The 16,170-nt window shown below is 47.9% G+C and overlaps 1 protein-coding gene across 1 annotated transcript in view; it reads left to right on the top strand.

Moving 5' to 3' along the window:
• LOC140407752 (desmin-like) overlaps positions 1-16,170 on the top strand; it is a 293,366-nt gene that overhangs the window by 95,522 nt on the left and 181,674 nt on the right. The window contains exon 3 of the mRNA XM_072495041.1: positions 15,269-15,364. Coding sequence (XP_072351142.1) covers positions 15,269-15,364 — 96 coding nt within the window. The remainder of the gene's footprint in view (positions 1-15,268; positions 15,365-16,170) is intronic.

Raw genomic sequence — 16,170 nt, 5'->3', positions numbered from 1 at the left:
CATTCACCCCGCCGGGTTCAAGACCGTGTTTCCTCCCGTGTCCTTCACTTTTTCCCTATTTCTCTCGCCGCCTCCTGCTTCCTCAACTGGTACGCTAACATCCTGCTCGCTTTTTCCCCATACTTATATATCGCCCCTCTCACCCTTCGCAACTGCCCTACTGCCTTACCCGTGGTTACCTACTCAAATTCATTTGCAGCCTCTGGCATTCCTTTAATAGCCCTTCCTCTGGGGTCTCTGCATATCTCCTGTCCAACTGCAGGATTTCCTCCACTAGCTTTTCTATCTCCCCCACTCCGCCTTTTCCCTGTGTAACCGAATCAAAACAAACTCCCCCCTGACCACTGCTTTCAGTGCCTCCCAGACCGTAGCTGCCAAACCCCCCCCCCCCCCCTGCGTCATTAATCTCAACATATCCTCGGATGGCCTTCCTCACCCACACACACACCTCTTCCTCCGCTAACATTCCAACATCAAGCCTCCATTGCGGGCGCTCCCCCCCCACTTGCTCACTCGTAAATCCATCCAGTGTGGAGAATGGTCTGACACCACTATTGCCGAATACTCAGCATCCACCACCCCTGCTAACGTCTTATCCACCACGCAAAAATCTATTCAGGAGTACACCTTGTGCACATGGGAATAAATCAAAACTTATTTCGCCCATGGCCTCCCAAATCTCCACGGATCCAACCACACCCCCCTCCCCTTCCCCCCATGTGCTCCATGAACCCCCGAAGCTCCTTAGTTGTAGCCGACACCCTCCTCGAGCTCGACCAGTCCAGTCTCGGATCCAGGACTGTATTAAAGTCCCCCCCGCCCCCATACTTAGCTGATGAGAGTCCAGGTCCGGAATCTTCCCCAGCACCCGCCTCATAAATTCAACATCGTCCCGGTTCGGGGCATAGATGTTGACTTAACACCACTGGCATCCCCTCCAATTTCCCGCTTACCATAACATACCTCGCCTCGGCAACCCCCTAATTTTAGAATCCAACCCTGAATGAACACTTGTCCAGCCCATCCCTTCCTCAGCCTAATCTGGTTCCCCACCTTCCACTGCATCTCTTGTAGCATGGCCACCCGCCTTCAATCGCTTAAAGTGTGCGAACATACGGGCCCTCTTGACTGGCCCATTCAATCCTCGCATGTTCCATGTGACCATCCTGGTCGGGGGCCACCTTGTCCCCTCCCGCCCTGCCAATCAACCATTGGCCCTCTTGGGCCAGTCTCCGGCCCGTACTCTGCACCCCCCCAGGGCCACCCTCGGGCGCCAACCGTCATCGGTTCTCCTCCCCTTACATTTTAAAAGCCCTACCCCTGTTAGCAGTACTTCCGCCCCATCCCCCCACTGACCTTCAACGATAGCACACGTGGCTAGCACTGTGGCTTCACAGCGCCAGGGTCCCAGGTTCAATTCCCCGCTGGGTCACTGTCTGTGCGGAGTCTGCCCGTTCTCCCCGTGTCTGCGTGGGTTTCCTCCAGGTGCTCCGGTTTCCTCCCACAGTCCAAAGACGTGCAGGTTAGGTGAATTGGCCTTGAAAAATTGCCCTTGGTGTCCAAATTGGTTAGGAGGGGTTATGGGAGGGGCAGCACTGTGGCGCAGTGGGTTCGCACTACGGCCTCAACGCGCTGAGGTCCCAGGTTCGATCCCGGCTCTGGGTTACTGTCCGTGTTTGCGTGGGTTTCGCCTCCACAACCCAAAAATGTGCAAGCGAGGTGGATTGGCCATGCTAAATTGCCCCTTCAATTGGAAAAAATTAATTGTGTACTCTCAAATTTAAAAAGAAAAGGAGGGGTTATGGGGATAGGGTGGAAGTGAGGGCTTAAGTGGGCCAGTGCAGACTCAATGGGCCGAATGGCCTCCTTCTGCAATGTAAATTCTATGATAAGCTCACCAGTTGGTCCGTCGGCCACTGAGCCTGCAGGGCCGCTCCCTGTCCCTCCGCCATCTCCGTGTGCGTTGCAGACGCCGCACCAGCTTGAAGCGATTGATTCCCTCTTTTTCGATTGCTTCTGGCCTTCAGTTCCATACACCAGAGGGTAAAGCTTTTCCCCACTCTTCTGCACTTCTATTCCGCCTCACATCCACCTGTTAGTCCGGGTAAAGGTTTGTAAAAACCGCCATGAGCAGGAGCCACCAAATGTGCGAGCCACCAAATGTGCAACCACATGCACATTCAGGACCCTGTCCTTCCTGTTGCTTGCCAATTTAACAAAAGACCCTGCTCCCATGCCCACATGTCTGTTCTTGGCCTGCTGCAATGTTCCAGTGAAGCTCAATGCAAATTGGAGGAACAACATCTCATCTTCCGGTTAGGCACGCCACAGCCTTCCGGCCTAAACATCAAATTCAACAACTTCAGATGATCAGCTCTACCCCACCTCGACCCATTTTTCATTTCATTTTAACTGTCTTTTACCAATTCTTTCTTAAAAGACATTTAATTTCCCCCCCCTCAATCTTATCCACCTTTCTCCTCTTTGCTTCCCCCTTCCCCTCCCCCCACATCTACAGTTCATCCTCTGATGTTAGTTTCTCTGCTGTTTGGCCTTTCACATCTTTTGTTCTCTCTGGGGACTGCTATGAGCACTCTTTCCCCTTGGTTTCTGTGACCATTAGCACCCGGTTTCCCTGGGTTTCTGTGGCTATGACTCATCTTTCATTCTCACTCCACAGTATAAATATTTCCCACTTTCTCTGTCTGTTAGCTTTGACAAAGAGCCATCGGACTTGAAACGTTAGCTCTTTTCTCTCCCTACAGATGCTGCCAGACTCGCTGAGATTTTCCAGCATTCTCTCTTTCGTTGTGCGACCACTCACTCCATGGTTGCCCCCGGAAGTCTTGAGCTGCCAGTCCTGTCCCTCCCTCATGTCTGTGATGGCAACAACATCACAACTCCACGTATCAATATTTGCTCTTACTTTTACCTATGATACTCACAGCAGTAAAGTAGAGAACCTCCAGCCTCATCCCTATTCCCTTGAAACTCAACATTCTGTGTCCCTATTGCATAAACTCTCTGTGTCGCCACGCACTGTCAAACTAGTTTAAATCCCACCCAACAGCACTAGCAAACTCACCCTCAAGGATGGTCATCCCATTCTGGCTCAGGGCAAACCGTCCCGCTTATACAGGTCCGACCTTCCCCAGAAATGATCCCAGTGATCCAGGAATCTAAACCCCTCCTTCCTGCCCCAACTCTTGAACCTACTCTCCTATTTCTGCACTCGCGTGCATGTGGCACCGAGAGTATTCCAGAGATTACAACCTCTGGGGTCATGCTCTTTAGTCTACTGCCTAGCTCCCTAAATTGATGCAGAACTTCATTCCTCATTCTACCTATATCACACCCTTTTCGTGATTTCCTTTACTCAATAAGGTAACATACCATGTGGGTCTCATGGTGATGGTTACAAAAATGCCTGTCTTTCACCCCCCCCCCCCCCCCCCCCCCCCCCCCCCCCAATCACTATGTAATTTCCTATAACTATTAACATCATAAGACACTGGAGCAGAATTAGGCCAATAGGTCCATCAAATCTGTTATTGATATTGTTACAATCTTTGTAGAGACCAATAACCTCTTTTAAAAATAAGACAGTTCTTTACTAAAGAATGAAGCCGCAAGATTCCACGATTAAAATAGGAGAATTTTGCCAAAGAATAGTCAAGCAAAGCAAACTTTGATCACTTTTGTAAGGGCCCCGAAGAATCCAGCACGAGTTTTAAGGATACAAAATAATAACGTTTATTTACTATAACAATATATACATAACAGTAGCAGTAACTTCCCTTGCTACCTTCTTCTTCCTCCTGGTTCCTGGACTGGTCAGCTTATTTATAGTAGGAGTTTCTCCGCCCCCCTCATTGGGGAAGTTCATACTCCCATAGGATTGTGGGATAGTCATTAGTCCCCAACCAATCGTCAGTAGGCAGGTTATAACAATCACCTATGCATTCAACCCAAAATCATCCTCAGATAAAATATATTAACAGGCAAATTGCAGTAGATTTAAAAATTGTAAATTACACATTAAATGGCGGACACAACTATGACAGATCTTACGAATGGGCTCAGCAATCTAAGATCTAAAAGAACAATACAGCACAGGAACAGGCCCTTCAGCCCTCCAAGCCTTTATAGGTCATGATGCCAACCTTAGCCACAACCCTCAGCACTTCCTTGTGCCGTATCCCTCTATACCCATCCTATCCATGTGTTTGTAAAGATGCCTTTTGAACCCAGGGGGATGGGAACCTATGCAAGGAGTCAGAGAAAGAGGGAGCAAGGACAAAAACAAAAGACAGAAAAGTGAATAAGAAAAGTGACAGGTGGAGAAACCAAGGGCAAGATTCAAACGGCAAAATAGAAAAACATTGGGAACAAAACAAACAATGTAATAAAGACAAACTTAAAGACTCTGTGCCTTAATGCACGGAACATTTACAATAAAGTGGATGAACTAATCACGCAGATAGATATAAATGGGATTACAGAGACATGGCTGCAGGATGACCAGGGATGGGAACTGAATGTCCCAGGGTTTTCAGTATTTAGGAAGGACAGGCATAAACAAAAAGGTGGTGATGTGGCCCTGCTGGTTAAAGAGGAAATTAACACAGTAGTGAGAAAGGATATTAGCTCTGACAATGTGGAATCTGAATGACCATAAGACCATAAAACATAGAAGTGGAAGTAAGGCCATTCGGCCCATCGAGTCCACTCCACCATTCAATCATGGCTGATTTCAACTCCATTTACCCGCTCTCTCTCCATAGCCCTTAATTCCTCGAGAAATCAAGAATTTATCAACTTCTGTCTTAAAGACACTCAACGTTCCGGCCTCCACCGCCCTCTGTGGCAATGAATTCCACAGACCCACCACTCTCTGGCTGAAGACATTTTTCCTCATCTCTGTTCTAAAGTGACTCCCTTTTATTCTAAGGCTGTGCCCCCGGGTCCTAGTCTCCCCTGCTAATGGAAACAACTTCCCTATGTCCACCCTATCAAAGCCATTAATTATCTTGTAAGTTTCTATTAGATCTCCCCTCAACCTCCTAACTCCAATGAATATAATCCCAGGATCCTCAGATGTTCACCGTATGTTAGGCCTACCATTCCTGAGATCATCTGTGTGAATCTCCGCTGGACCCGCTCCAGTGCCAGTATGTCCTTCCTAAGGTGTGGGGCCCAGAATTGCTCACAGTATTCAAAATGGGGCCTAACTAGTGCTTTATAAAGCTTCAGAAGTACATCCCTGCTTTTATATTCCAAGCCTCTTGAGATAAATGACAACATTGCATTTGTTTTCTTAATTACGGATTCAAACTGCAAGTTTACCTTTAGAGAAGCCTGGACTAGGACTCCCAAGTCCCTTTGCACTTCAGAATTATGAACTTTTTCACCGTTTAGAAAATAGTCCATGCCTCTATTCTTTTTTCCAAAGTGCAAGACCTCGCACTTGCCCACGTTGAATTTCATCAGCCATTTCTTGGACCACTCTCCTAAACTGTCTAAATCTTTCAGCAACGTCCCCACCTTCTCAATACTACCTGCCCCTCCACCTATCTTTGTATCATTGGCAAACTTAGCCAGAATGCCCCCAGTCCCGTCATCTAGATTGTTAATATATAAAGAGAACAGCTGTGGCCCCAACACTGAACCCTGCGGGACACCAGTGGTCACAGGGTGCCATTCCGAAAAATAACCTTTTATCCCAACTCTCTGCCTGACAGCCAATCATCAATCCATGTTAGTACCTTGCCTCGAATACCGTGGGCCCTTATTTTGCTCAGCAGTCTCCCGTGAGGCACCTTATCAAAGGCCTTTTGGAAGTCAAGATAGATAACATCCATTGGCTCTCCTTGGTCTAACCTATTTGTTATCTCTTCAAAGAACTCTAACAGGTTTTTCAGGCACGACTTCCCCTTACGAAATCCATGCTGACTTGTCCTAATCCGACCCTGCACTTCCAAGAATTTAGAAATCTCATCCTTAACGATGGATTCTAGAATCTTGCCAACAGCCGAGGTTAGGCTAATTGGCCTATTATTTTCCATCTTTTTTCTTGTTCCCTTCTTGAACAGGGGGGTTACAACAGCGATTTTCCAATCCTCTGGGACTTTCCCTGACTCCAGTGACTTTTGAAAGATCATAACTAACACCTCCACTATTTCTTCAGCTATCTCCTTTAGAACTCTAGGATGTAGCCCATCTGGGCCTGGAGATTTATCAATTTTTAGACCTCTTAGCTCCTCTCGCACTTTCTCCTTTGTGATGGCTATCATATTCAACTCTGCCCCCTGACTCTCCTGAATTGTTGGGATATTACTCATGTCTTCTACTGTGAAGACTGACGCAAAGTACTTATTTAGTTCCTCAGCTATTTCCTTGTCTCCCACCACTAGATTACCGGCGACATTTTAGAGCGGTCCAATGTCTACTTTTGCCTCCCGTTTGTTTTTAATGTATTTAAAGAAACTTGTACTATCATTCCTAATGTTACTGGCTAGCCTACCTTCATATTTGATCCTCTCCTTACTTATTTCTCTCTTTGTTATCCTCTGTTTGTTTTTGTAGCCTTCCCAATCTTCTGACTTCCCACTACTCTTTGCCACATTATAGGCTTTCTCTTTTGCTTTGCTGCATTCCCTGACTTCCTTTGTCAGCCATGGCTGCCTAATCCCCCCTCTGATAACCTTTCTTTTCTTTGGGATGAACCTCTCACTGTGTCCTCAATTACTCCCGGAAACTCTTGCATTGCTGTTCTACTGTCTTTCTCACTAGGCTCTGCTCCCAGTCGATTTTCGTCAGTTCCTCCCTCATGCCCCTGTAGTTACCTTTATTTAACTGTAACACCTTTCCATCTGATTCTACCACCTTTCTTTCAAATTGCAGACTGAATTCTACCATATTATGATCACTGCCTCCTAAGTGTTCCCTTACTTTAAGATCTTTTATCAAGTCTGGCTCATTACATAACACTAAGTCCAGAATGGCCTGTTCCCTCGTGGGCTCCATCACAAGCTGTTCCAAAAAGCCATCCTGTAAACATTCAATGAATTCCCTTTCTTTGGGTCCACTGGCAGCATTATTTACCCAGTCCACCTGCATATTGAAGTCCCCCATGATCACTGTGACCTTGCCTTTCTGACATGCACTTTCTATTTCGTGGTGCATTTTGTGCCCCCGGTCCTGACCACTGTTAGGAGGCCTGTACATAACTCCCATTATGGTTTTTTTGCCTTTGTGGTTCCTCAACTCTACCCACACAGACTCCACATCATCTGACCCTATGTCGTTTAGTGCTATTGATTTAATTTCATTCCTAATTAACAAGGCAACCCCGCCCCCTCTGCCCAACTCTCTGTCTTTTCGATAGGTTGTGAATCCCTGGATGTATAATGCCAGTCCTGAGCCCCCTGCAACCACGTCTCTGTGATGCCTACCACATCATACCTGCCAGTCACAATCTGGGCCACAAGCTCATCTACCTTGTTCCGTACACTGCGCGCATTTAAATATAGCACCTTTAATTCTCTATTGACCTTCCCTTTTTGTTTTCTTAGTGTGGTGGACCTTGGTTTACTGAGCCTTTCCATACACTGTGTCATATTTTGTGGGATGGGGACAATCGTAACCTCTCCTGAGTTCTGTCTTTTTGTGCTTTTTTGTATTCCTAAGCAGCTACGCTTCCCACTCATTACTTCATCTCTTGGTTCCCTGACTTTCCCTTCCCCCCCAATCTCTAGTTTAAAGTCCTATTGACCACCCTATTTACTCTTTTCGCCAGAACACTGGTCCCAGCTCGGTTCAGGTGGAGACCATCCCAATGGTATAGGTCCTCCCTGTCCCAAAACTGATGCCAGTGTCCCATGAAAAGGAACCCCTCTTTCCCACACTACTCTTTCAGCCACGTGTTAACTTCCCTTATTCGTGCCTGCTTATGCCAATTTGCACGTGGCTCGGGCAGTAATCCGGAGATTATGACCCTTGAGGACCTGTTTTTTAATTTGAATCCTAGCTCTTTATAATCTCTACAATGGTCCTCTTTCCTAGACTTGCCTATGTTGTTGGTACCGACATGGACCACAACAACTGGATCCTCCCCCTCCCTCTCCAGTATCCTTTCAAGCCGGTCAGAGATGTCCCGCACCCTAGCACTGGGCAGGCAACATACCATGCGGGACTCTTTATCCTGCTAACAAAGGATACTATCTATCCCCCTGATAATAGAATCCCCTACAACTACAACTTGCCTATTTACTCCCTCCCCTTGAATGGCCTGCTGAACCATGGTGCCTTGGTCAGCTGACTCATCCTTCCTGCAGCCCTGTTCGCCATCCACACGGAGCAAGTGCCTCGTACCTGTTGGACAGGGTCAAGGGCTGAGGCTCCTGAGTTCCTGACTGCTGGCTCCCTTTACCTGCCTGACCTGCAGTCACACCCTGCTGTCCCTGGCCACTGGCAGGATTTAAACTACTTACTCTGACAGGTGTGACTGCCTCCTGAAACAGTGTCCAGGTAAGTCTCCCCCTCCTGGATGTGCCTCAGTATTTGAAGCTCAGACTCCAGCTCATCAACTCTGAGCCGGAGCTCTTCGAGCAGCCAACACTTCCTGCAGATGTGGTCGCTGCAGCATCGCAATGGGATCTGCCACTCCCACGTCAAGCAGCTCAAGCACATCACCTGACCAGCCATCTCTAATTAATTAATTAGTTTAATTTAAGTTTACGAGTTTAGCTGTGTGTTTTTTTAAATTTGGGGCAGATTTGCTATCAACCAATCAGATCACAGCTTCCCTCTGATGTCACTTTTGAATAAAAAAGTGGGAAACAGGAAGTTACCGTTAGGTTTTTATACTCACAGAGACTGCTCCTCCTCCTCCGAATGGCTCCCGAAACAAGGCCTTTCCTGGTTACCTCACTGCACCAAATTACCAAGTTTCAAATTCCCCACTCTGGATGTGTCTCACTCGCTCAGGCTGTGTCTCTTTGACCTGCGCAATGTATGGGTAAAGTTGAGAAATAACAAGGGGCTAAAAACATTAGTGGGTGTCATATATAGACCCCCCAAACTGCAGTGGTGAGGTTGGGAATGGCATTAAACACGAAATTAGAGATGCATGTAATAAGGGAATATCGGTGATCATGGGTGATTTTAATCTTCACATAGATTGGGCAAATCAAATTGGCCACAATGCGGTGGAGGAGCAATTCCTGGAGTGTATACGGAATGGTTTTCTTGACCAATATGTGGAGGAACCAACTGGAGAGTAGGCCATCTTAGACTGGGTACTGTGTAATGAGAACGGATTCATTGCCAATCTGGCTGTACTTGGAGATGAGCGACCATAACATGATAGAATTTTTTATCAAGATGGAGAGTGAAGTAGTTGATTCGGAGACTAGGGTGCTGAATCTTAATAAAGGGAACTATGAAGATATGAGGCATGAGTTGGCCTTGTTAGATTGGGGAGAGTTACTTCAAGGGATGACAGTGGATAGGCAATGGCAAACAATCAAGGAACACATGGGGGAACTACAGCAATTGTTCATTTCTATCTTGCACAAAAGCAAAGGGGGTAAGAGGGCCAATCTATCGCTTTCAAAGGAAATTAGAAATAGTATCCGATACAAGGAAGAAGCATACAGATTGGCCAAGAAAAACAATGGGCGGGATTCTCCCGTACCCGGCAGGGCGGGGGGGGGGGGGGGGGGGGGGGGGGGGGAGGTTTCCCGGTGGGACAGAGTGGCGTGAACCACTCCAGCGTCGGGCCGCCCCAAAAGTGTGGAATCCTCTGCAGCTTCAGGGGCTAGGCCCGCCCCGGAGTGGTTGGCGCCCCGCCGACTGGCGGGATAGGGGCTTGGCGCCACGCCAATCAGTGCCGAAGGGTCTCTGCCGGCTGGCGCGAGTCGGCGCATGCGCGGGAGCGGCAGCGCGTGCTGGCGTCATCCCCGTGTATGCGCAGAGGGAATCGCTTCCGCACCGGGAATGGCGGAAGACCACGGCCTCCGGATCGGTGGGCCACGACCGCGGGCCAGGCCACCGTGGGGGCACCTCCCGGGGCCAGATCCCCCCCCGCGACCCCCCAGAAACCACGGAGCCCGGCCGCGCCACCAGGTCCTGCCGGTAAGGGACCTGCTCTAATTTACGCCGGCGGGGCCGACTACAGACGTGCGGGACTTAGGCCCATCGCAGGCCGGAGAATTTGGGCGGCCCCGGCACCCATTGAGTCGCGCCGGACCACGCCATTCTCCGAGGCGGGCGGCGCGATTCACACCAGGCCGGGGGCGGGAGAATTGGGAGGACAGCGGGGGCAGAATCCACGCCGAACCCCGGCGATTCTCCCACCCGGCGCGGGGTCGTAAATCCTGCCCAATCGGTCTGAGGATGGAGTAGTTTAGAATTCAGCAAAGAAGGACCAAGGGATTGATTAAGATGGGGAAAGTACTGTACGAAAGGAAGCTTGCAGGTAACATAAAGACTGACACTAAGGGCAGCACGGTGGCGCAGTGGATTTGCCCTGCTGTGTCACGGCACCGACGTGCCAGGTTCGATCCCGGCTCTGGGTCACTGTCCGTGTGGATTTTGTACATTCTCCCCATGTTTGCGTGGGTTTTGTCCCCACAACCCAAAGATGCGCAGGCTAGGTGGATAGGCCACGCTAAATAGGCCACGCTAAATTGGCCCTTAATTGGAAAAAAAATGAATTAGGTACTCTAAATTTATTTTTAAAAAAATAAAGACTGACACTAAGGGTTTCTACAGATATGTGAAGAGAAAGAGATTGGTAAAGAGAAATATAGGCCCCTTACAGACATAAACAGGGGAATGCATAATAAGGGACAAAGAAATGGTTGAGCAGTTGAGAAATGGGGCAGCATGGCAGCATTGTGGATAGCACAATTGCTTCACAGCTCCAGGGTCCCAGGTTCGATTCCCGGCTTGGGTCTGTGCGGAGTCTGCACATTCTCCCCGTGTGTGCGTGGGTTTCCTCCGGGTGCTCCGGTTTCCTCCCACAGTGCAAAGATGTGCGGGTTAGGTGGATTCACCATGCTAAATTGCCCATAGTGTCCAAAATTTCACTTAGTGTTGGGTGGGGTTACTGGGTTATGGGAATAGGGTGGAGGTGTGGACCATTGGTAGGGTGCTCTTTCCAAGAGCCGGTGCAGACTCAATGGGCCGAATGGCTTCCTTCTGCACTGTAAATCCTATCTATGAAATTGAATACATACTTTGGTTCCATCGTCACCAAAGAGGACACAATCAGATCCCGGAAATGTTGGAGAATGAAAGGTTTAGTGAGAGGGAAGAACTGAGGGAGATCAACATTAGTAGAGAAATTATGCTGGGAAAATTGGTGGGATTGAAGGCGGATAAATCCCCAGGGCCTGAGAACCTGCATCCCAGAGTGCTTAAAGAGGTGGCTCTGGAAATTGTGGATGCATTGGTGGTCATCTTCTCGGATTCTTTCGACTCTGGACCTGTCCCTGCAGATTGCAGGGTAGCACACGTCACTCCAATATTCAAAAAGGGAGCTGGAGAGAAAACGGAATTATAGACCAGTAAGCCTAACATCACGGGCGAGATTCTCCACTCCCGCGCCGGTTGGGAGAATCGCCTGGGCCGCCAAAATTTCCCGGGAAGCCGGTCCGACGCCCTCCCGCGATTCTCCCAAGCGGCGGGAACGGCCCCGTCGGGTTCCGTGGGCCGGAGAATAACCGGAGACACCCAAAATGGTGATTCTCCGGCACCCCCGCTATTCTCGGGCCCGGATGGGCCGAGCGACCAGGCCAAAACGGCGGGTTCCCCCTGGCGCCGTCCACACCTGGTCGCTGCCGTCGTGAACGCTGGGGGGGGGGGGGATCCTGTACCGGGGGGTACCTTAAATGTGGCATGACCCACGATCGGTGCCCACTGATCGTCGGGCCGTCCTCTCTGAAGGAGGACCTCCTTCCTTCCGCGGCCCCGCAAGATCCGTCCGCCATCTTCTTGCGTGGCGGACTTAGAGAGGACGGCAACCACGCATGCGCGGGTTGGTGCCGGCAAACCCGCGCATGCGCGGATGACGGCAGTTATGCGGCGCCGGCCGCGTCATCTATGCGGCGCCGCCTTTACGCGGGCGACGAGGCCTGGCGCGTGTAGATGACGCGGCCCCGATCCTAGCCCATTGTCAGGGCCTGAATCGGTCGGGATCGGGGCCGTTTTGCGCCGTCGTGAACCTCAACGGCGTTCACGACGGCGCGGCCACTTTGGCGCGGGAGTGGAGAATCCCGCCCCGGGAGTGGGGAAAATGCTTGAATCCATTATCAAGGACTTTATAGCGGAAAATTTAGAAAGCAGTGGGAGGATCAGTCAGAGTCAGCTTGGATTTATTAAGGGAAAATCATGCTTAACAAATTTATTGGATTTCTTTGAAGATGTAACCAGTACAGTTGACAAGGGGGAGCCAGTTAATGTGGTATATTTGGACTTGCAGAAAGCGTTTGACAAAGTCCCGCATAAAAGATTGTGCAAAATTAAAGCGCATGGGATTGGGGGAAATGTATTGAGGTGGATAGAAAACTGGTTGGCAGAGAGGAAACAAACAGTAGGGATTATGGGGTCCTTTTCAAATTGGCAGGCTGTAACTAGTGGGATCGGTGCTGGGACCCCAGCTATTCACAATATATATTAATGATTTGGATGAGGGACCAAAGCGTAACATCTCAAAGTTTGCAGACGATACCAAGTTGGGTGGGATTGTGAACTGTGACGAAAATGCAGGGATCCGACAGCATGATCTGGACAGGTTGGGCGAGTGGACAAATCAATGGCAGATGCAATATAATTTGGATAAGTGTGAGGTTATTCACTTTGGACGCAAAAATGGGAAGGCAGATTACTACCTGAATGGTTGTAAATTAGGAGAGGAGAGTGTGCAGCGGGATCTGGGTGTGCTTGTGCACCAGTTGATGGAGGTGCAGCAGTCTGTAAAGAAGGCTTATGGTATGTTGGCGAGAGTTTTCGAGTATTGAAGCAGTGATATGTTGCTGCAATTATACAGGGCCTTGGTGAGGTCACACCTGGAGTATTGTGGGCAGTTTTGGTCTCTTTCTCTGAGGAAGGATGTTCTTGCTCTAGAGGGGAGTGCAGTGAAGGTTTACCAGACCGATTCCGGGAATGGTGGGACTGTCATATGAGGAGAGATTGACTAGGTTGGGATTGTTCTCGCTGGAGTTCAGAAGAATGAGGGGAAATCTCATAGAGACTTATAACATTTTAGCGGGACTAGACAGGATAGATGCAAGGAAGATGTTATCAATGATGGGTGTGTCCAGAACCAGGGGTCACAGTCTGAGGATTCAGGGTAAACCATTTCGGACAGAGATAAGGAGACATTTCATCACACAAAGAGTGGTGAGCCTGTGGAATTCATTACCACAGGAAGTAATTGATGCCAATACATTGAATATATTCAAGAGGCGGCTAGGTGCATCACTTGGGGAGAATGGTATCAAAGGCTATGGGGAGAAAGCAGGACTAGGCTATTGAGTTGGATGATCAGCCATGATCGTGATGAATGGTGGAGCAGGCTTGAAGGGCTAAAAAGCCTCCTCCTGCTTGTATTCTATGTATCTATGAACGCCGTTAATGTATCTGCTCCACAACCTCCCGTGGCAACGCATTCCAGGCACTCATCACACTCTGTGTAAAAAAAACTGCCTCGCACATCTCCTCTGAACATTGCCCCACGGACCTGAAACCTATGCCCCCTGGTGACTGACCCCTGCACCCTGGGAATGAGTGCCTGCCCATCCACTTTATCCATGCTCCTCATAATCATGTAGACCTCTATCAGGTGACCCCTCAACCTCCGCCTTTCTAATGAAAACAGTCCGAGTCTATTCAGCCTCTCCACATAGCTAACACCCTGCAGATCGGGCAACATCCTGGATGGTAAACCTCCTCTGCACCCTCTCCAAAAGCTCCACATCCTTCTGGTAGTGTTGCGACCAGAATTGTGCGCAGTATTCCAAGTGCTGCCTTACCAAGGTTCTATACAACTGTAGCATGACTTGCCAGTTTTTATACTCTATGCCCCGTCCAATGAAGGCAAGCATTCTGTATGCTTTCTTGACTACCTTGTCCACTTGCGTAGCTACCTTCAAAGATCTGTGGACCTGCAAGCCCAGATCTCTCTGACTTTCTATACTCCAAGACTTTTGCCATTTACGGTATATTTCCCCTCTATGTTAGACCTACCAAAATGCATTACCTCACATTTGTCTTGATTAAACTCCATTTGCCATTTCTCTGCCCAAGTCTCCTCTGACAATCCTCAACATTATCTGCCATTCCACCAACGTTGGTGTCATCCGCGAACCTACTAATCAGACCAGGTACGTTTTCCTCCAAATCATTTCTGTTTACTACAAAGCATTTAGGTCATCAAACCCAGTTACAATTCCCTTCAAAACTCTTGACTTCCTTACAAAGAATTTCAGCTGCTCTTTAGCCTGACCCCAGCCGACAGCAGCGCACAACCAACTTGAGTTCCATGAGCATTGTACCAAAAATGGTACATGTTTGCAGAACCTCCTCAACTTGGTCTGACTGGCATTGTTGCATCAAGTAATAGAAACAGCTCCTACAATGAAGCCGGTGCTAAATATCGTGCTTTGCCTTCCTTTGGACTCAACGAGGGAAGTCAGGTGTGGGACTCTGACATTTGGGGAGCCCAGGGTCGCCATAAGTTTTTCCCAGACTTCCATCCTGGAGAAGACACTCCAGTTTTGATGCAGAACATTAACACAACATGGAAGACAGACTTAGCACAGAGTGAATCACTGTGAATACCACTGCAGATGCTTTTAATTGGAAGCAATGCTGGCTTTAGAGAATACTAGGTAAGATATGTGTGAAAATTATTTTTTACAGTTTTCAGCTGGGAAAAAATTAAAAAGTCCTGTTAAATTATTTCTAACTTTCGTAACAAAATTTCTATAATTGCATGAGATAGATTGTGTATTTAAATCTGAAAGTTATATTGTGATATGGGTGAAGCCTTAAGGCAGAATATAATACCAATTGATTGTTTTTACAAATTTGTAGTGCTGACAGAGATAGTTTGTACAGTGGTTTGCGCAATGCTGGTCTCTACAATCACTCTCAATATATGAAAATGATTGAGTCAGGGATGTAAAATTAGCTCCATATCTGTTCCCATGTTTGCCCTTGTTAGTTGAAATGAACTAATCCTATAAAATTGAACTTCCAGAAAAGTGATGAAACCAATGTTGCAGTAGATAAACTTCAGCGTAAGGTCAAACTTATGGAAATACAGCTCTCACAATTAGAAGATATACGTGACCAAGTGAGTACAAGAAAAGTGCTATTACTTGCTATATATTGAGTGGGACCAATATCACATAATACAGTGAATGTTTCCCCCTTAATAAATCAATGTGGACTGGAAGATATTTGCACTTTTTTAACTTCACAGAAAGTTTCAAGTGTTTTCTCAGCATGAAGAGTCACATTATCGAGCACTGCACTGACTAATCATCAGTGTTTCCTGTCTAAGTTAATAATTTTAAGCCAGGATTTTATGCCTTAGAATGTCATAGAACGTCTTTTATATTAATTTTCAGGGGTGGGCATATTGGGTTGTTATATTGTTAGGGCTCTATTGCCCTATAAAAGTTCCTCTTAATATGAAATATCAAATAAAATGTATAATTCTTCATCTAAGCCACAGGGTGAAAGCCTGCCTTTAAATTACCTTTCACATTTTATGCCCTTTTGTATGTATAACACAGTCAAGACTGCTTCCTTTATCCCTTGCCAGTTCCTCGGCTTCCTAGCCTACTTACAAGCCATTGTTAATATCCACCTATCATAGGAACATAGAACGTAGGAATTTTGGAGCAGAAGTGGGCAATTCAGCCCTTCGAGACTGCTCCGCCATTCAATCAGATCATGGGAGATCTCTTCCAGCTCTCAAATCCACCTCCCTACCTGTTCCTCACATCCCTTTAACCCGATTTTTAAAATCAGAAATTTATCTGTCTCCCTCTTTAAAACATTTAATGATTCGGACTCCACCCCACTATGGTGTTTATGCCATGCAGTCATATTATTTGAACATCAAAGTATTTTACTAAGGTCTCGGTGGGCAGC

The sequence above is a fragment of the Scyliorhinus torazame genome, chromosome 2 (genome assembly GCF_047496885.1).
Source record: "Scyliorhinus torazame isolate Kashiwa2021f chromosome 2, sScyTor2.1, whole genome shotgun sequence".
NCBI lineage: Eukaryota > Metazoa > Chordata > Chondrichthyes > Carcharhiniformes > Scyliorhinidae > Scyliorhinus > Scyliorhinus torazame.
This window is presented reverse-complemented; position numbering and strand designations above follow the sequence as displayed.